The sequence below is a fragment of the Chroicocephalus ridibundus genome, chromosome 1, assembly GCF_963924245.1.
Source record: "Chroicocephalus ridibundus chromosome 1, bChrRid1.1, whole genome shotgun sequence".
In the NCBI taxonomy this organism is placed as follows: domain Eukaryota; kingdom Metazoa; phylum Chordata; class Aves; order Charadriiformes; family Laridae; genus Chroicocephalus; species Chroicocephalus ridibundus.
Genome location: NC_086284.1, coordinates 13692415 through 13712980, shown reverse-complemented (window position 1 = coordinate 13712980; position 20566 = coordinate 13692415). Strand labels below are relative to the sequence as shown.

At 43.3% G+C, this 20566-nt stretch overlaps 1 protein-coding gene across 7 annotated transcripts in view; it reads right to left on the bottom strand.

Moving 5' to 3' along the window:
- FAT3 (FAT atypical cadherin 3) overlaps nucleotides 1-20566 on the bottom strand; it is a 425569-nt gene that overhangs the window by 11353 nt on the left and 393650 nt on the right. For 5 of the 7 annotated variants that reach the window (XM_063329048.1, XM_063329074.1, XM_063329065.1 and 2 more), the window contains 4 exons: nucleotides 15511-15979; nucleotides 6405-6558; nucleotides 4481-5136; nucleotides 2218-2331 (listed from right to left, as the gene is read on the bottom strand). In XM_063329048.1, the coding sequence (XP_063185118.1) occupies nucleotides 2218-2331; nucleotides 4481-5136; nucleotides 6405-6558; nucleotides 15511-15979 (1393 nt within the window). The remainder of the gene's footprint in view (nucleotides 1-2217; nucleotides 2332-4480; nucleotides 5137-6404; nucleotides 6559-15510; nucleotides 15980-20566) is intronic. The other 2 variants (XM_063329056.1, XM_063329083.1) reach the window with 1 other exon arrangement.

The following is a 20566-nucleotide window of genomic DNA, read 5'->3' as shown; positions in this document are numbered from 1 at the left end:
CAAGGCAACAGCCAAATCCAAAACTGGTGTCATCGACAGCAGTGCCTTGGGCTTCCCAGCACAACCAGCTATTGGTCTGCAGTGAGACAGGAACCTAAAAATACACTTTTGTCACATCCTCCCCCATTCAAAATAGCTTACCGCGGAAACTTTTAACTTGCCTGTGAAGTGACTTCTCAAAATATTATTCCCGCAAGTGTGCAACTTCTTTTTTTAAAAGAATTGTGGCTAATAAAAATTTTTTATTTTTGCTCGCAAAAAATACCGCTGAGTACTTTCAGCAAGACTAGGGGAGCTGAGCAATTTAAAAGCGGCACAAATAAGGTAGAAGAAATAAAAGTAGCCTCAAAATCACACCCAAAAAGTTTGCAGGGTGAGACAACCTCTATTCAATCCAGTAAGAAAAGGCTCCAGGCACCCTGGAGAGGTGAGCGGAGGCTGCCTGCACCTGGTACAGACTGAACAGCACAGGGCTCTTCACACCTTCAGCGGGATGCATCCCAGTGCTTCTCAGGTGCAAAACAGGTTTCCCCAGTCGGAAGCGATTAACCAGTCTCTCAAGGCAGTGCTGGCACAGACCTTTGTACAGCAGTGTGACTCAAGCACCAGGCAACATCGCCCTCAGCTTTGGGGGAAGGAGTTTGGAGGAGGAGCAGCCCGTCCTCTCTCCCCAAAGAGCGCGGATGCTGTTATCGCGTTTGTTGCGGTTTCACTGACAACCTTTTAACCTTTGCGGGGATGTGAAGCACAAAGAATTAAAATGACAGGAAGGGGATGGATTTATGGCTTCCAGAGGGATATCCATTAGCCCCTGTGTACCCATATATGAGCATGTATATGCTTATTTATGCCTGTATTTATATTTTCAGGTCTTTCACTGCAAGCTTTCCCTGCCGCTGCAAGAAAACCAGAACGTGCAGTCTTGCATTAACCTCTGCAAAACGACTTAGATGATTTAAGTTTCTTCCCTAATTCTCCCTGGAGGTATGGATTTGTTTAGACCCTGAACTAGCGCTGTTATCTCTAAAGGCCGTATTGTAAATACAGCTTTCACAAAAAGTGAGGGGGCACAGAAGGTCCGATCCAGCTTCAGTGGGTACCGTGTCACTGATTTAGATGGGGGCAGGAGCAAATGCTTGAAAAGCTTAATTAGAATTTGGGAGATATAAAAAGTAATCACATACAACAAATGACCACTTGAATAATTATTCTAAAAGTAATTATAATATAAATATATATTATTAAAATAATCATAATTATAATAATTATTCTAAAAAAACACTAAAGGGTTTTTTTGGGGGTGCAGGGGCAGAAAAGCATTGAGAAAATTGACAAAAATACTCTTGATGCTTCAGCTACAGCTGAACTGAAAGGAACTGCAAGTGCACTTCTCTTTAAGTGCGTTTTCCAACATTTAGGAGTACCTAGGGAAGAGCTGCATGACATGACTGAGGAACTGAGTCTCCAGACAGTTCATTAACTGGTGGCTGAGGAAACTAAGTGCAATTTCTTTGTGCTAATCTTTTTCTGCGTATCTGCATGAGGCTTCCCTGACATCCATCATCCCTCCCTGGCAGAAACATCTTGCCTTTTCTCAGACCCACCGCTCAACATACATGGGCTGCAGGAACAAAGGTTTGCTCTGACTTTGTAGGCCTCTTTCAGGCTGTGTGTATGGCTCTGCCCATGTCGCCCGCTGAGATAATGATGTAGGACATGAGAGCGGGGAATGAACACGCACCGAGCAAGGATTTAATGGTGCTCTATTGTTCGCTGAGCCGTGATCGCCAGGGAAAGGCCAAGCCACCAGGGACGGGCTCGTCCCCTCATTGCTGCTGCCGAGCACCAGGAGAGTTTTGTTGGGACCATGCACGAGACCTGGCAAACGGCACACAAATTCCCTTTAATTTGACCGATGAAACATGAAAGTTATCCTCTCCCAAGAGGGAAAATTATACAATTTCTACATGACTCTGCTGTATCACACCTCTAATTCACTGTAAAGCTTTATGCTGATACAACAGGTCCAAGCATCAAGATTTTAATTATGTTCCTATAATTTAAGAAATGGACACAAAGTGAGAATTTGAACCCAAGACTTCATGACTTCTAGCATCATTAAAGGGTTTTCTAGATGTCACCTAAATCTTTTAAATAATTAGAAAGAGAGTTAAATAGCTCCGTCCCAAGCATAATAAAGATAAAACCATTTCTTACCATTATCATCACCGGAATCAGACTGGAAGGAACTGAGGGACTGTACTTCAGAGTTGCTGCCTTTATTACTTCCTGCAAAACAGGTCACTTCTTCAGCGTCATCAACCCCTTTACCTTCATTGACAGCGAAAAAAAAGCAAAATGGTACTCTCTAGGTATGCGCGTTTGTCTATTTATACCACAGAGATGTCTAAATCCTGCCAACAAGTAGCCTTCTATTATTTTTGTCAGAATAAAATTATTCCCTTCAGACAGAGAAAATGACCTATTGGTCAAGAAGGCAGCTGACGGAAGATACCTAGACTTTTGAAGTGTTTGAAGCCCAAAGAGTCTTTCAAGTGGCTGACACCACTGTAATAATCAAGGAAGAATCACCTATATTCAGCATCACCTTTTTAGATGACATGTAGTCTCAGCAGCAATGATGACTTAAAAAATGTGGTATAAACATCTTATACAAGAGATCACAGTTACATTTACCTTTACTGTTCATTTCCTAATATGAGAGCCTCATTAAAGACTCATCCAATGCTCAATAAAGTTACTGTGCATCTTTATATTCATATCAGTGGCCCCTGGATCAGATTTTAATGGCTCCACCACTGACATATAATAGATTATGCTTCGATTTACATTGCTTTTCACCAGGGACATTCAGTCTTGACAACTCTTACACAGTTTAGAAATGTAACTGCAACCTATGGTATAAATTCTCACGTAATTAAACACACATGAATAAACACAGTCGCCTATACATTATACGGGTGATAATAAGGACCATAAAAAGTTATCCTCCACAGTAAGCACTGAGATAAGATACCTGAGCTAATTACAAATGAACAAGCTCAGGTGCTGCGAGCACGTAGGTACAGCCCTCCACCTGCTAGCTGCAGATATTTCTACCCAGCGTGAGGCGCCCCCATACAGTACGGGCTGATTTGCTCCTGCTGAGAAGCAGGGTATGTAGTAGACGGAGCGAGTGCTGCAGTAGCAAAGCTGCACTGCCTCCCACTCCTTGACAGCCGAGGTCCGTCTCCACGGCCCGGCCTCACGCTGTGCAGAAATTCATACAGATACCAGCAGTGTCTGCGGCAGAAACACCCAATAAAATACAGAACAGAGCATGTATGGGGGCTGGCGTGCTGATGCTTTCAATCAGCAAAATTATATTTAGTGGTTTAACAGGTCAACCACAACACAACTGTGAAATGCAGCCCAAAGAAATTAAAAATAATTCCTGTTTTTCACTAGAAGACCTTAGCCAATCTGCTGCCTTAGATGAAAGTGTGCAGGTCAGGGCACAGGTATGAGGCAGTGCCAGATTCCTCTCTCTTTCCCTCAATTCCTATTGCCTAAAACTACAGGAGTACGAAGGTTTCTGTGTCATGGAGTTTTTTTTGACAGTTTTGGTTAAGGCTGCGTTGCAGTGGGGTTGAAGATGTGTTAGGGAAAATGGCTGAAAAGAGAAAACATCATAAAAAACCCCCGTATGCTAAAGCAAACATTTCCCAGTCCATATTGACACGTTCTGACTCGCACGGACAGACAAACATAGGACTGTAACTCTGTCCCAGCAAACTCGTATTTCCTGCTATTACAGAATATGTGAAGGTTGCTGCATGTCCAGCAACTCGTTCAGGAATGGAGGGGGCACTGTGTTATCAGGCAAGAAACCACCAGAGCACAAACAGGGTAAGTGTGGGGATCAGAAATTTTGTGATCAGCCTGATACCGGATGCAGATGGGAGTGCAATGGACTGAAAAGGTAATCCTGTAAGTAGTGCATGATTTTCTGCTTCACTTCATAGACACTGGAAGTAGAGAATATTAGTTCGTTTGTCCCTGCTGCAAAACACAATTGCTTCCCGCAGAAGGTTTAAATGTTTTTAACTCCAATGGGAGCCAAACTGCCCAAACCTAGCAGAGTATATACTCGAGAATTCTGCTCCAAATTATTTTTTCCAATAGAAAGGCGATTGCATTGTAACACTTGAAGAACGCTCAGAGCACTTACTCATCTGTGCTTTCTGAAGAAGTGAAATAAATGCGTTTAGTCATACATAATGCATAGAAGTAGAGGTCTTGTACGCCTAGTTTAATTATAACCTTTCAAAATTAAATCAAATCACTTAGAGAAATGTAACAATTTTAAGTGGATGAGGTTGAAGCATTAAGACTACCTGTGCCACTGTACCTGCTGCACCCTGAAGGCAACCCTTACCTACATCAGGGAAGAGCGAGACCAGCATGCAGTGGTACTTACTTTCTGTCCCAGCATCCCACGTGCTCTTCCTGATGGAGTCGCAGTCGGAACGACAGGGAGACACTGCGGGCAAGTTTGGAGCTACGCTGCACACCACCACCCCCCGCCTGGCCGTCAGTATTCGAGGGGACTCGGGATGAAATGTGGTCATCTCCTGGTGCTCCACGCCAAGCCCATCCACTATCTTGTCCAGGTTATTCCTTGAGTCACTCTGGAAGCACGGGGTATAGGCCATCGGCCTCACCGGAACCTGTGGAGGCCCAACCTCTTGGTAGATATTTCTGGTGTCTCCGCTGTTCCTGATGTTCTTGAACTGGATGCCGTTGCTCTTGTTGAGCAGGGCAGCAGTGGCCGGGTCCTGTACGAGCGTAATGTTGTTGCGGGAATAGTTCTTCCTGAATACTTTCTTACGAAAGATGATAAAGAGGACGATCAACACAAATATGACAAACAGGACCACGGCTATTCCTATCAGCTCCTCCTTGCCGACGTATGAATGCCCAGCTTGTATATTGGGAACCACCACGGGGCGAAGACCACAGTATTGCCCCACATAGCCAGGGGTGCAGTTACACAGAAATGAACCAAATATGTTGACACAGGAGCCACCATTTTCACATTCCTCTCTTTCGCACTCATTGATGTCTTCTTCACACCTTCAAAGAAGAAAAGGAGAGTCTGGAGTTTGGAGAACACCTAGTAAACAACCCAGCTTGTACACGATGACTTATCTTGTCAAAGTGGTACATTACAGTTAACACCTTGCTGGTGCTTGGCAAATGATCTTATTATTACTATCATATTATTTAATGGTATCTAATTTTTTATACAGCTATTCCACGGGTTCTTTAGATAATATAATGGAAACATCAAGAAGGAAATAAGAGTTTAAAGCATCTGATAGAAAAAGGCTCCTTGACTCTAATGAGGCTCACTGAATGTAACAGAGAATCTCAGGCTTTTTATATTGTTTTGGGACCATCCCATGGGATTCAACACAAAGTATTAGGAGGATTAAAGGCGAAAATAGTTGAGAAAAAAATATACTAAAAAAAGCAGAGTACTTATTTAAGAGAAGAGGAGGATATACTATGTAAAATTATTTAGGGCTGGAGATAAAATGAGCAAATATTAGAGAAGTGGGGGGAACCTTAACGAGAGAGGAGAACTGGAAAGAAGAGGGGATCAAAAAAAAAGACAGAACAAAAAGTACAAACAGTACACAAACTATATTACAAAAAAGCACGTCGATGGGGAGGTCAGGGGATTTTCTGTTCCTACACCAGGTACATGAACAAGGGTGGGACTGGGGTGGGAAGGGACCTCTGGAGATCATCTAGTCCAACCCCCTGCCAGAGCAGGGTCACCCAGAGCAGGTGGCACAGGAACGCGTCCAGGCGGGTTTGGAATGTCTCCAGAGACGGAGACTCCACCACCTCTCTGGGCAGCCTGTGCCAGGGCTCTGCCACCCTCACAGCAAAGAAGTTCCTCCTCATGTTCAGATGGAATTTTCTGCGTTCCAGGTTGTGCCTATTAAAATGAATGCAGTAAATCTGGCTTTTATGTCAGGGCTAAGGTGACTAAATAATTGATTCATTTTCAAAAAAAAAGAATACATAGCAGCTTCCACAGGCTTTATGGGATTGCTCAAAAAGCTTCTAACACTTAGGTGTGCATACCTCAGTGAAAACTGTCTGGACATAACATCCTGAAACAATAATTTAGGGGGCCAAGTTCAGAAAAGAATTCCTGAACATGCAAACCTCATGCATTTCTCATCTGTCATTAGCTTAGACTTAAAACTAAGTTTTGGGTTATTTTTTGCTAGGTGAATCACAGCTTTTGGGTACAAAATGCCTGATCAAAAAGCCCACCAGCATTGAATTGAAAAGCTCCCGTGGCCCACCTGGAGAGGGTCACTTACGTTACTCCCGTCAGGCCATTTTTGCAGTTGCAGATGAAAGCGTTGCCGATGGGATCGCATGAGCCTCCGTTCCGGCAGGGGTTTGGGAAGCAGGCTGTGATCTCTGACTCGCAATTCCTTCCAGTAAACTGGGAGAGGCAATTGCACTGGTAGCCTGGGAGGTGAGGGACACAGAGAAATACATCAGAAGCCGACCACTGTATCTGCCTAGACACAAGGGGATCCATTAGGCTACTTTAGTCCAAATAATATATTGTGCTGTGGAGGAAAGGGGATGTTTATACTCATTCTGGTACGTCTGTATGGTCTACACTAATGCCAGTTACGAATTTGTTTATCTGGGATGTCTGGACAATTAGGGCTCATGTCTACAACCAGGCACCAGAGGAATCGCTGCAGCCTAGACCATCCTGATCGTCATGATTCAGATAAGAATAAATGTCATCCATGAACAACTCTGGTCAAAAGAAATATTCTAGATCGAGGATGAATCTCCCAATATGTTTGAAAACACAGACCATATTTGCTGATAGTGGCAGCCCACGTTCCTTTAGGGGTTTCACTGAAGAACAAATACATGAGCTGAGAGCTTTTCCACATCTGCCCTTCACAAGGATGACACAGTATGGATAGTGACAGTAATAAAACACGTGATAGTGATACTTACTACTTTCATAAAGCACATCATCCAGGTATGAACTATAACCTTCATAATACCGGCTGACCTGGGCAACACCAGCCCTAATCAGAGCTGATTATGTGCAGTGTGTGCTATTAAGAGACTGATTAATCCCTGGCTTCAATACCTCAGACAAAACTCCACTCAAGTGGAGGGGGACCCTGTAGAGGATCGAAGTCCTACTTCCATGTTTCTTGCCAACAGAGGAGCAACATGGTAGTAAAACCAAGTTTTTAAACCCGTCAGTTCACTCTGCCAAGTATCAAATGACAAATCTCCTTTTTTTTTTTTTTTCCTCTCCATGTGATTTCATGTGGCACAATGCCATTAATAAAAACTTTATTTAAGGTCACAAAGAAATCCAGTAAGGCAGTGCATCTCTTTATGTTGTGTACTGGATATTGAAATCTGAGTGCTTTTTCATTCGGAAAGAGCAAGAAACATGTCGGCAGTCCCTGGGATGGAAAGACTCCTAGATGAGAGATGTTGAACTAGGAAAATTTTCCTGGACATCTGTAAAAAACTTTGGCCGATTTTTAAAGAAACTACTTACACAATCCAAATGCCCCAAATGGATGTGTAGGCAAGGGTCAAGCTCCAGTTATGAGGTTCACATACTTATTGAATATAGTATATTAAACAACTGGAACAAGGAACCTTCCTGCCATCAGTACTGCTGGAGTTAGAGCTGAAACGGTTGAAGGCAACTCAATTCAGTGTCAAGATTATTGGAGATCAAGCTGATGTAGCTGAAATATCGTCTCTCAATGGTGATCTTTTTAAACATATTTTAAAAAACTTTCTATATCTATACATCTAAAAAAAAAAAAAGTATTTTAAAAGTCACTGTTCTAGGAAACAAGGTGGGAATTTCCATCACAGTTACAAGGAAAAGAATTCCATGGAAACGCTATGGAAAAGCCCAGTGGAGGCATGAGGCAAAAGCAATTCTGCATTAAGACTCCCACATCTTTTATGTCCTATGCGGTTCAATTCGCCTTGTTCAGTTACTCTAATCGAATTCTTTCTGGAGGACAGGCTTTAGAGAACAAACTTGGAACCAGACTTGCTGGCGTATTCAGTCAAGAGTCCAGTCCTATTTAATTGAAGATGAAGGAAATAGATACTCAAATATCACGCTGTTTTGTTGTCCTGCTACAAGAAGGGAGATAGAAGCGCTGCTGTTTTCAAGGTTGCAGAGTTAAGAACAGAAAAAGATTCAACTTTGGGGATTCCTAGAAAGCATGTTTGGTCAGCATCAGCAGGATGGGATTATATTTTTGGTGTCTTAAACATATCTCATTCAGACAATGTGAACAACTTTCTGGACCTGTAGAGATCTGGGTCTGAAGAATTACAAAACTGCGACTGCACCAGGCATTGCATTTTGATACCATTCCTATGGAAGATTTATCGTTACTTGGCAAAGTAGCTGATCTAGAAATACTGTAAGTAGAAATCACAGCATGAATAAATAAGGCTGTTTCAGTGCTTCATTTTATGACCGAACAGTGACATCTATAGTTCAAAAATTTGCAGTAATGTTTTATGTATTTTTTATGATCTCCATGAGTTTAACTGAAATGAAAATGTTCAATTCAAATATAAAGCATTTTATTCATAAACAAATCTGTTGCCTTATATAATAGCAGAATAGATATATTCTTCTATTTGTTATCTGATATTTTAAACCTACATAACTTCAAAGTGACTTTAAAAACCAACTTTCTGTACCTAAGTTACTAGTTGTCAGTCATTTGTAAGACAAAGCCTTTGAATCCCTTTCTTTTCACGTCTTGTATTTGTTTCAGCTGATTTTACCAAATCAGTATTTCTGATTTTTTTTTTACCAATTTACCAAATTGGTAAAAAATTTACCAAATTTACCAAAAATTTACCAAATACTGATTTGGTAAAAAAAGAAGGAAAAAAAAAATATCACCAAGCGTAAAAGAAACATGGATTTGTTCACTATTATTTTTGCCTATTGTTTATACTAAAGATGCGCTAACTTCAATTAACATTTTATACTAAGAGGAGACAAAACTGAATGCTCCAGGTGGGTCAGAGCACTATTGGACAACGTATGAACAAGACCAAAATATAAAGTCTGCTTCTGAAAGCCTACATTTTTGACTGAATTTGATTTAATGATGGTGGAACACAGTCAGATATTAGAAGACTGAAGTATTCAGCATAGATTCTAAGTCCACGGATCCAAGCTAGAAATAAAAAAGGCAATAAACCAAGATATTTACCGCCACTTTTCCTCCCATTGGAAGCCCTGCCATACACCTGCCAACTCTGAGCCCCTGGCAGAAGACAGAGAACTTTCCCGTGACACACGTGCTCAGAGCTGCAGAGCATTCACCCAGGAGGTCTCCAACACAGCAAAGCATATGTCGAAATTCATGGAGTAGGGAAGTGAAGAGCTGGTACGACGGCTCAATACACAGCACATATCGACTCGGCCAGCAGACTTGCCAGACCTTTTATGCTTTTCCAAACCTCTCAGGCCGTAATTTTGCTCGCTACTGCACACTGTAGCCACACGGCCACGGACAAAATGCAATCCTTGCGCATCTTGGGTCTCACAAAGAATTTTTCTAACACTTTTAATTTAATATTCCAGTAATGTATCATGCATTTCTTCCCACCTGTTTAGCACAAGAATAATAAGCAAACTTCCTGCACCCAAGGACAACAGAGCCGAAGACAGGACTAAGTGCCCTGTTCTCTCAGCAGGGGATGGAAAGACCCTTTCAAGCAGCCTAGGGCTTGCTCCTGTTCGTGATGAAGGCACTGGAAGTCTTGGAAATTCATCAACATTTAAGATCATACAGTCCATCTGAGTTCCCTCCAAGAGATATAAATATTTCATTTTGCACACTGACACTGGAAAATGTTGATGTGCATTCTCCACGGCAGGAAATTTTGTGACGTCACCACTGCCTTGCTTCAGAGGCAAACAGTGGAAAAAGACAGAAAGCTCTGGTAAACACATCTGCAACATGGCGGGGGTGGGACCACAGCCCCCTCAGCACGTGCCGCAACAGCTGGCCTAGGAGCAACAACAAGCGATGAGCAATGACATAGCCCTTTTAGGCTATATCTACATAAGCAAGCCCTGCAGAGCAACGGCGGTGGGTCTGTGGAGCAAACCAGTTGCTGCTGAGGATGCACCCTCAGTGCACCATTTCATGGCCTTAGGATCACTTTAGTTGCAATCCTGGTGCACGTCTTCCAGCTCAGCAGCATCCAGAGGGAAGCCTGATTCTGCCCTTTGAGACCCCACCTCTCCAAACAGGAATCACAGTGAGAGAGGATGATCAGAAGATTCACGTCAAAGCTCATTCGTGATCTAAAACATTTATTTAGACATAGCTTTCATAGAATCATGGAATCATTTAGGTTGGAAAAGACCCTTGGGATCATCGAGTCCAACCTTTCTTCTGCCTACTCATAGTCTTGGGCTTTCTGGTTGTTTTAAAGGGCTTCTCTCAAGCTCCTCCACTAATCTGAGTCCCCTCTATGTATCTGAGTCTCACCTTCTCACTTTGACTCCAACAGCTTCTCTTCCTGCCTTGTTGGCATGTCCCTATCCAGAGGTTTTTCAGCCCAGACCTTACCAAAGAGCAACGTGCTGCAAGCGAGGACGCCACACAGGCTTCCTGCCTATACCTATGTTTGCTTGGCACCTAATAAGCAGAGACAGTGTCAAAAGGCAGGCACGGTGCCATCAGCAGATGGGACGCCTTTATGCAGCGAACATCTCTGTTGGTAGCGTTCCCAGCCTGAGCATCTGAATGTCTGTCTATCCTCAGGTTTACTTGGCTTTATTAAAGAGGATGCTCCGAACTGCTGCCAATTCTTTTTCAGAACATGTGTATGCTCCTGTTTCTATCTATCACATGCAAGAGGAGCTGGCTTTTATCTGTTACGTGCTTTGGCTTTTGCATTTGATCTCCCCGTGCAGTTTCTTTCCCTGCTGTGCAGCTAGACCTGACAAACTCGATATCCAGAAACAGGCCTGCCCTTGGTCCTGCTCACACAGCGTTTTATGGCAAGTTAACCAGTGAGAAGAACTGGTGGTGAAGAAGTCCCAGGTCTCCCAGATCCAAATACAAATACAATTTGTATTTTGGTATGTTTATAGACTTACCAGGCCACCTTCAAGAACCGTGTGTTCTTCAACCACACATATTCCTGCCACTTCAGATTTAACCTATCCGTCTTCAAACAGATGACTGACTCTTGCCGTGCCTCTTGCCTCTAGCTGGGATGAAAATGAGCCTCAGTCTTTGTTAACCTGGCGCTTTCTATGAAAGGATTGGTATGCGCTTTTAAAGTGGGAATTTAAACCCAGATGTCTAAAAGCATAGCTATAAAAAAGATTAAGACCCCCAAAATTTCTAAAAAGCTTTTAAAAATTAACTGACGCGCATTTGGTATGCTCACAGTACAGCATGCTGGTTTGTTTGTGTGTGTGGAAAAGGAAGATCAAGAACATAAGTATGACCAAGTCAGTTCATGACTACGGTATTAATACACTTATTTTTCCCTAATGCCTTTCTTATGAACTACCTAATCCTGAAAAACACCCATGTGTTAATGTTGCCAACATGCTTTAAACACGTATTAAAACCACCAGCTAAGTGCCAGGTTGCGTTTTTCCCTTTTTTGGATTTTACCTCCGTTCATAAAAATGAAGGGAAAAGAGAAAAGAAGAAAAAATGAGGATAGGGGGAAACAATGACTTTCTGTCTTCTCACTCTGCCCGCAGTCCTTGATTCAGTAGATATTTCTGCTCAAATGCTTCATGTTCAAATAAAATTGCGCACTCATGTAAGCCATGTACTTCAATCAAAGCCAGATGTATATAGGACTGATCAAATTAAAAGGAAGTAAATATACTTATAATTGCAGGCTTTACAAGCACGAGTTTTCGCTCTGTGGTTGAAAAGCTTGGCGCAGCGTTCGGATTTGATTTCAGTAAAGCCTTCTATTGCTGCGATTGCTCATGTTCTTATTCACGCAGATAAACATACATTAACTATTGGCAGACCTGCTAATGCCACTCTATTATTAAGGTTGTGTGACATTTCCCATTTTAAGACCTCCTATTCAGCAGCTTATAGCTTAACCACACTTTAAACACTTGGTTGAATTTTCGTGGGAAATTTCAGTCCAAAGAGCCAAGCTGTTTCTGAGAGTCATGCTGTTTGTCAGGTTTCAAAATGGCCTGAGCCAGGCCCTTCGAAGGGGCTGCGAATTTCCCCCTGCGAACCCTCGCAGCAGCAGCGCGGGCACACTCCTAGTGCATACAAAGCATCCCTCCAGCAATTCCCAAAACAGGGACGTAACATCACCCCGTTCCCAAACCCGCAGGATGAGGTGGAAGGTAATCAGAGGCAGCTTCTTATTAATGGTGAACAGGGCAGTAGGCATTTCTATTGAAAGGAAGATCTCACAACAGGAATACCATTATGGAGGTCTGTGTTTTAGATGATCAATTTATGCAAATTATATGTAAATCAGACACGGCCCCTTTGAATTCTGGCATGTAGCCAGCAACTCTTTCATGTTATAATGTTGGGTAACCTTTGCTTGACTGTTTTCTTTTAAAGTTAGCTATAAATCTGAGCTTTCTTTTTCTCTCTCCTAATTTCCTTGTAAAGCACAGTAGGGTTTTTTGTAAGAAAAAGGACGTTAACAGTATATGAAATCTGCTCTGTAAAATTCAAATTAGAGGATTTATTTATTAAAACAAACCCTATAATTATGCCAAATGCTCTCTGCTTAGGAAAAGGAACATTATTCTCCAGAAACTTTAATAGGAGGATAATGTCATAGAAAATGTTAGTCAAGAGATCCCGATGCTACAGAATGCCCTGGGATTGGGAAAAGGACCTTTGCATGGTATATTCTTGAATGCTTCCCCCCACCGAAAAAGAAAAAAGCTGCCATTCTCTTTCTTAAGATAAAACAGTGAAGAGTTATTATATTTTTTTTTCTATTTTAAATGGAAGTCAGCTGCTAACATCTATGTCAGTGAATACAACGTCTGGCGATTCTTAAATGCACGTTGCAATTTGTGGCTCCGCAGCTAGCATTGGCAAGGCTGTTGGGCTCTCCACTCTATGGAATTTATTTACGTGCTCTTTTTGCATATGTAGGACACTAACGACAGAATCGCTTTGCCCGGTGGAAACAAAAACACCCGTGCCTTCTCCGTGTGGGCTGGGCTGCACAACCCCTGACGTACAGTCAGGGCCCATTGCGCTGGAATTATGGCTTTATAACAATCCTTTATTTACATACACTGCTGAGGCAGTAAAAACAGCAAACAGATTTTTTAACGGCAGGCAGTCGAAACATCCCCGCAGGGCACGTGCCCCCTCGCCGAGGCAGGAACGCAGGCGAGTTAAATCAGTTCTGCGACTGCGTTCCAGCAGCGAATTATGTTGACGTGAAAACGGTGCGTGCCACTCCAGTAATAAAAAGGGTCCGATCTTCAGCGCCGCCTGTTTCTCCCCCACCCCACGTCTCCCCTCAGTTTGAATTGGCATGCACGTGGCGCTGGGAAAAAATGAATTACTGTAAAGCGTTTCGTTAGAAAGGTTTCAATTTACTCATCACGAGATTGCTGAGCAATACAGTAAATAGACTCAAATAAAATCAATAGAAGGGCTGTTCTCATGCTTCCTAGGACGCTAGGCGAATGGTTAACCTCATTTATTAAGTATGGAGTCTGAATCAAAGCCGTGTTATGTTCATGTACATATTACAGCCGCATTTCCTAGGGATTTAAATAATCTTGCTTAGCAATTCTCTCAGCGGCTGCAGCATCCTTCTGCCTCAGAATGATTTTCTTTTGCCCTTGTTGCGCAGCCCTCCTTTGCTTTCCTTCCCTTGGTAAATGAAGACCCGTACCAACACACACATGCAGCAACACTTGTCCTCGTGCTGCACATCACATCCTGGCTTGCCGGTGCTGCGCTTCATTCCTCCCAACTGTCCTCCCATCTCCTTCCACGGAGCAAAGCCGACAGCACCCGCGATGCACCCTTTGCCCTGGCATGGGAGGTGGCTGAATCAAAGCCCAGGATCCAGAGGAGATGCTAGCTGAGACATGTCAGCACCAGCAAATCCACACTGCCAGGGCTTACTCTATACAGGCAGGGTTATCCGAATGAGAAACTTTGGTCTGACAGTCAGTCTCGCTCAGGTCTCAAGAGATTTCAGCCTCGAAAGCTAAACGGTTCTCAAGTTTAGGAAGTTCCTAAAGTTCAGAAAAATCTATGTGGGAGAGGGGGTTCAGAAAGGAAATCTGAGAACAAGGCTTAAAACAATGAAAAGCAGAAATAACAATTATGGGTGCAAGGGAACAGCATGGACACATTAAAGCAGAAAGCCCTGGACGGTGGTTAAACGCTCCGTAAAAAAAGAGTTTAGTGGGAACTTCCCTAGGGAACCATGGCCAAAACCACTGACAGTAAGTGGATGGAAAGCTCTGAACTTGCAGAAAACCTCTCTGTTGAGCTTCCTTCTTTTAGAAGGAAGTTTTAGTCTGCCAGAAAAAGTGAGCAATGCTCCATCAAATACAATATGGGGAACTGGAAGGGAAACCCGTACGCGAGAGAGAGAGAATAGCCCTAGAGGAAAAGTCTCCTGCGTGTATGCCATTTGCTTTTTTTCCCTCCTAAGATGCTGACCGTTCTTATGGTCTGGTAACTTGTGTGTTACATTACTGGGTAGTTAAGTCACTGGCACCAAATCACACAAGCCACCATACAACCACCAGATAGGAAACTCCACCACGAGCACAGTTTAAATCAATGCCCTCTAAACTTTGGATATTATTACTTAGACCTTGAAGCACTCGGGCCTCCGAGGAAGCTGTAAAATACACTTCTGGGAGGTTTACAATGGGGCGGACTTGCAAATTTCCATGCAGACATGTAATCAAATTACTCACTTGCAAAAGGACCAAGGTGTTTGTGGACAGCTCAGTAATTATTTGTGATAGCTTCAGAAACAGAGGAAGGCAACAGTGCCGTTGCATCTGTGATGGACGTTTGAAATCACCATCTTTGTGTACAGCCCTCGATGCTGCAAATGGATCCTGAAAAATCCAGCTGAGCATTACAGTAATTGTAATTCTATTGGTTTCTATAGAAATAGGATTATCCTAACAGCCAATAAATCAATTTCCTCCTGGAACACTAATGCAATGAGAAGGGGCACCATTTCACCGTTATTTATAGAGCAAACAGCTTTTACGCAATTTGCAATACCTATCAGAGTTTTATAGAGTTCACGAGATTTTTCAAGCATGTTGCTGCATAAAACCATCTCTGGCAATAAATTGTAGAGGAAAACGGGGAGGGGGTGGGAGGAACCCATAAAGTAATGCAAAATATTTACCACCAGATGGCACGCTGGTACAGGTGCCGCCGTTCTGGCAGGGATGCCTCTCGCAGGCATCGGGGTAGAGGACGCAGCCAAGCTTTAATTCGGTCAGGCCAACCACTTCAGCGAAGCTGCTGCGCTTGTTTTGGAGCGGCAGTTCGTTGTTATTTAGGACGACTGAATCCAGGCAGCCCTGAAAGCCGCTCAAGACCTGCGTCGTTCTCTTGTCGGTCAGGCTGCGGACGTTATCCACTTGGACCTGGGCGCCGAAGTAGATGGAGCTATCTGTGCTGAGGGTCTGGAAATAGAGGGGGGCTTTGCGGCGCTCCACGTAGCTGTCGTCCAGGGACAAGCTGGTGAAATTGCGATTCAGCTCCAGGAAGACCGAATGCCAGCTTCCATCATTAACGGCCCTGCCAGAAATTCCCAGGATTCCCGGGCCACTTCCGCAGTCCAACTGGAACCACAGTTTGCCATCGACAATCTGCGGGAGGAAAACAGAAATCAAAGCGCTTCAGGCACTCACACGACTCATAATATGCTCTCACGGGGAATCTGGAAACACAGAGCACTTCTAGACAGTCTCCACACAGTGTTAAAGCTGCTCTCCTACAGGACACTAAAATAGCAAAAAGCTGCACCTTTATCATCAGCAAAGAAAAAAAAAGAAGTTGTAAATACCAGCCTACTTAGAATTTACCCAAAGACAGTTACTGACAGGCAAACTGACAATATATAAAAAAATATAGGTGCAGAACACAGGCGAGGACTGGGATAACGATGTCTCACTGAACAGGGCATGGACTGGAGGACCCACGTTGAGCAGCCGCGTCTCTCTGGGCAAGTCCCACCATCCACCCGTGTGCTGCAAGTCTGCTCCCAGTGGCTGATGCTACCAAAAGGACAGTCAGGGCAAGGGACCACCTCTGAGCGTTTCAGAGAGGCTTGTGACCAAGTCAATGGCCACTGCTTTCAGCTGGAGATGTCAGGTGCTCTGCTTATACACACACCCTGTGCCTCTCTAACCTTTTGGAGCATCTCAGCGACCTGTGGATGTGTCGCCGAGTATCATAAGTTCAGTTTCTCGAAGTACAACAGTAAGATTCTGGTTGACCAGAAGTCATTTATTTTCCAAGGATGCTACACTACCTGCTCTGTGTGCACCTCACAGATGTCATAGGATGGCTCCCGCTTTTCTTCCTTTCCTGATATTTATGCTGGGTTCATGGCTTTAGAGGGATTGTTAGGATTTCTCACTCTCCCTCCTGCCTCTCACCCATCTGAAGTCCTCATAAAGGGAAAATCTATGCCAGCCTGCTGGGACAGGCAAAGTGCAGAGTGAGGGAATAGGTGTGGAGTGCTGCCTTCCTGATTAACAGTTTACCCAAAGATTTTAGGTTTCTTTAACAGATGGCAGATAGGTTTAAAATGGCTGACAAGGCTGGAAATAATTTCTTATGACACATTAATTGGATTCAGGCTCTCCAAAAGCTCTTGCAATTATTTTACCTTTATGTCATGCTCTAGGAAGTATTTATTTCTGCAAACCCCATCTCAAGACAGTTCTGTCCCATTATTTATCCCCCTGAAAAGTTCAGGCGCTGTGTCCTTTTTCATCCTCCCCTGCAGCACACATTGTACTCTCACTGGTTTATCCGAAACACAACCCTACTGCTCTCCTACAGCACAGCAGAGCTGCCATAGCTGTCAATGCAAGAAGCCCCCAGAGCTCTGCTGGCCCCACTAAACTGGTATGACTAATGCAGATGTCATGCTGCATTGTGTCCACCTGTCTTTGGAAATTTTTTTGCCATTTCTGGCATGAAAACTCATTTAAAACTGTGTTAGCTAGAGCCATCCCTTGGCATGTGTCTGAACTGGTGCTCAAACTCCTCTCTGCCAGGGTCTCTCATGTGGCTTGAAGCTAAATGGGATACTGTTAATCTACAGGAGCAGACTGTGCTTTATCAGCATTTTACTGTCCTTTGAGGTTCACAAAACTACCTGGAGAAAAGCTAAGGGTAAAATCTTGAGTTCTGATGACCTCTGGACTTCTTTCTCCTTTCCAGACCTCAGTCTCTTGACCTGTTGAATTTGAACTGGGCTGTAACCTCAGGCCAAGTCACATTGGGCAGTCGGGGTGTGAACCACACCACTCCACCGCTCTGCAATCGCTTGGATGGGATGGACACGGAGATACTAAGCACATGACAAGCTCCCTATAAATGCCAGCTACCTACTTACTCTGCGAGGCATGGGGGGTGTAGAGGGATACACAAGTAGAAGGAGTCAGAATGGCAAGAATTAGCCCCTGTGATAGGCAGCTAGCTATTTTAAAGTCCTTGACCTGTAGGATGTAATGAAACTAAGAAGAAATGAGATCTAATACAACATGCTTGAGGGACGGATGTTGCTTGTAGTCCTACAGCTCAATCAAAAAAGGCTAATGGATGTACAGAAAAATAAGTCTGGGTCATTTTTCATTAAAAAATCTTTTCTTGCAGGACTCAAAACTCATCTGTAAACTATTTCTGTAGATTGAAATTGGGCTTATTAAAGTGTCTGCTCAGGGGAATCTCAGTAAACAAGATGCCCTGACAAACTGAGATGGTTTCTCTCCAGAGATGGAGCAATCTTTTCTTTTCTCCCCCTGCAACAAAATAGTCCACAAAGCTCAAAGGCGCTGCTCAGAAAGTGTGGTCTGGCTCAACAGGAATACAAATCAAACAGAAAAATACATGCCAACATATTACACTGTGAAAAACAGCCATCATCGGATAAGCAGTTAACTTGCTTCTTATTCAAAAGGCTTTTTCCTATGGAAACTGTTCTACTGATTGTGTATAATATACATATACCTCCCCTAAGACTACTTATACCCTGAAGGACCTACTGCCTGCGTGTCTATTACCCTTACTCACAGAACATGCTTTTCCAATTACCTTTATAAATACAACACCACATATGAGCACCTGGGATAAATATTACACCATTTGTATACAGGAAACGATGATCTAAAAGATTTGCCATTAAAATATGTTTTATAGATCTTTCTCATCCACTTTTATTTCTTTTTACCAGCAGACGATCCGACATACACAGTAAATATATATTGTCTGAAAGGCTATGTTTCCTTCCTTTTATTAAAAAAGCACTAGTAACCTCCACCTAAGGCTAGAGTAAAGGATGGAAAGGATGGTCCAACGCCTACAATACTAGCCTAAGATATGATAGATAGGCATGGGAATCCACACTCTGCAACACTCTTCCTCTGGGATCTCAAGCAAATCATTAGCTTCAGGTCTCCGTCAGTAAAAGAGGGATAACGTCATTTCCCTACCTCACACCACCGTTTTACGGATACATACATTAAAGTCTGTGACTTGCCCAGATACCCCTAGCAATGGGATCATAAAAATACGTTCATTAATCAGATGGTCACAAGCCTTGCTGCAGCAGGGCAGGGAGGAAAAATTTGTCCCCTGATGGCTCCGTGCCTAGAGGAGGAGGAGGAAGAGGAAGACCAGGAACAGACCACGAGAAATGGGGGCTGCAAAGGGCTCCTGTCCTGCCAATTTAGCAGCTAGGCTGGCCAGGCAGGGAGGAGAAGGGTCCTCCACTCAACAGGGCAAAACAATGTCTCCACTCCTAAGCATGGAGAATTCAACCACGGATCTTTGATTCAGCAATTAATTCCTGGTGTCCCCGTGATTCCCTCTAACAGCAGTGCTGTCAGGGACACTGTTCAGGCCTCAAACAGGGCTCTTCGATCATGGCCTGGACCTTGGTACCAAGAAAAGCTGAACTTCAAGTTAAGTTCTTACTAAATGAGGTACATGCAAGCAAATAGTACGGAAATCCAATGAAAGGCCAATGCTGTTGCCCAGGCTCAGCAGTTATCCACACAATAACGTCAGCGGGATGACTGGTCTGATGGAGGGTTGGTAGCATCAGACTATCAGTTCAGGACAGAATTTGTGGCACTGCTTTTTTCTCCACCTGTGTGATGTAACACAGCAGAGAGCTTGGGTTACTCCATCTCAGCAGTTGAGCTACTCCATCTCATGGCAGAGAGACGCAAACTCTGCAACCCCTCGCCAGCGCAGCCCACAGCACCAGCAGAGACCCTCTGCACCAGGAAAGCAGAGACGTGCTGCTTCATCCCAGCCAGGCAGAAAATTCCCACCACCTCAGAGCTTTCTGGGCTTAGTTACACTATGTCTCGTTATAACTACTAGGACAGTGAGGTTAATGCATACTTAAGCATGCATGCTCTTACTGACACAAAATCCCTCACCTGTATAAAATGGGCAAAGAAGTACAAAGAACAGAGAAGGCTCCAAAAGCTGATGCAATCTGTTACATTTCAACGGTTTCGTTCAATGAGCAAAATGGAGCCAAACACATATTGTAAATTATATCAGAATATTAGCCTGGCTAAGATGTTTGGCTAACATCCATATTTGTGTATCAACATAGGTAATAAAATGATCAAATGGTTCTTCTGAGACCACCTTAGGCTCACACAGTCCATCTGCAGGCACACACCATGGATGCAGCATGCTGCCTACTAATCTATCTGGGGAAATATTTCGTTTGACGAGTTACATTTCAGGTTCGTTTGTGTAAAACGGTATATTTAATTAAAATATTACTCGTTTCAACTCTAGCCATAACTGGGATCATATCCAAGCTTCAGACTTATCCAGCATAAGCCATGTAGCAGTAATGCATTAAAATGTATAATATACACTTAACTAAACCATGCAAAGTTTCACATTAACTGCCCGGATGGAAGAACATATGCTTGCCTTTTACCATTTAACAACTATATTTCTGGCACGATACGGAAGTCTTTACCTATGTTTAATCCTTTAAATTTCACAAAACTAGTTGAATCTCCATTGTATTCCTTGAAAAAAAAAGAAATAAACTCTGGAATTCTCTTCAGCAATGGCCTCGCTACGCTTAAAATTGTTAAATCTTGCTTTTCACAGATAGATGCTACATAGGAAAGAGGAAATGGTGACACTGGTTTTGGCACACGTAATCTTTTCAAAGGAATGAAAAA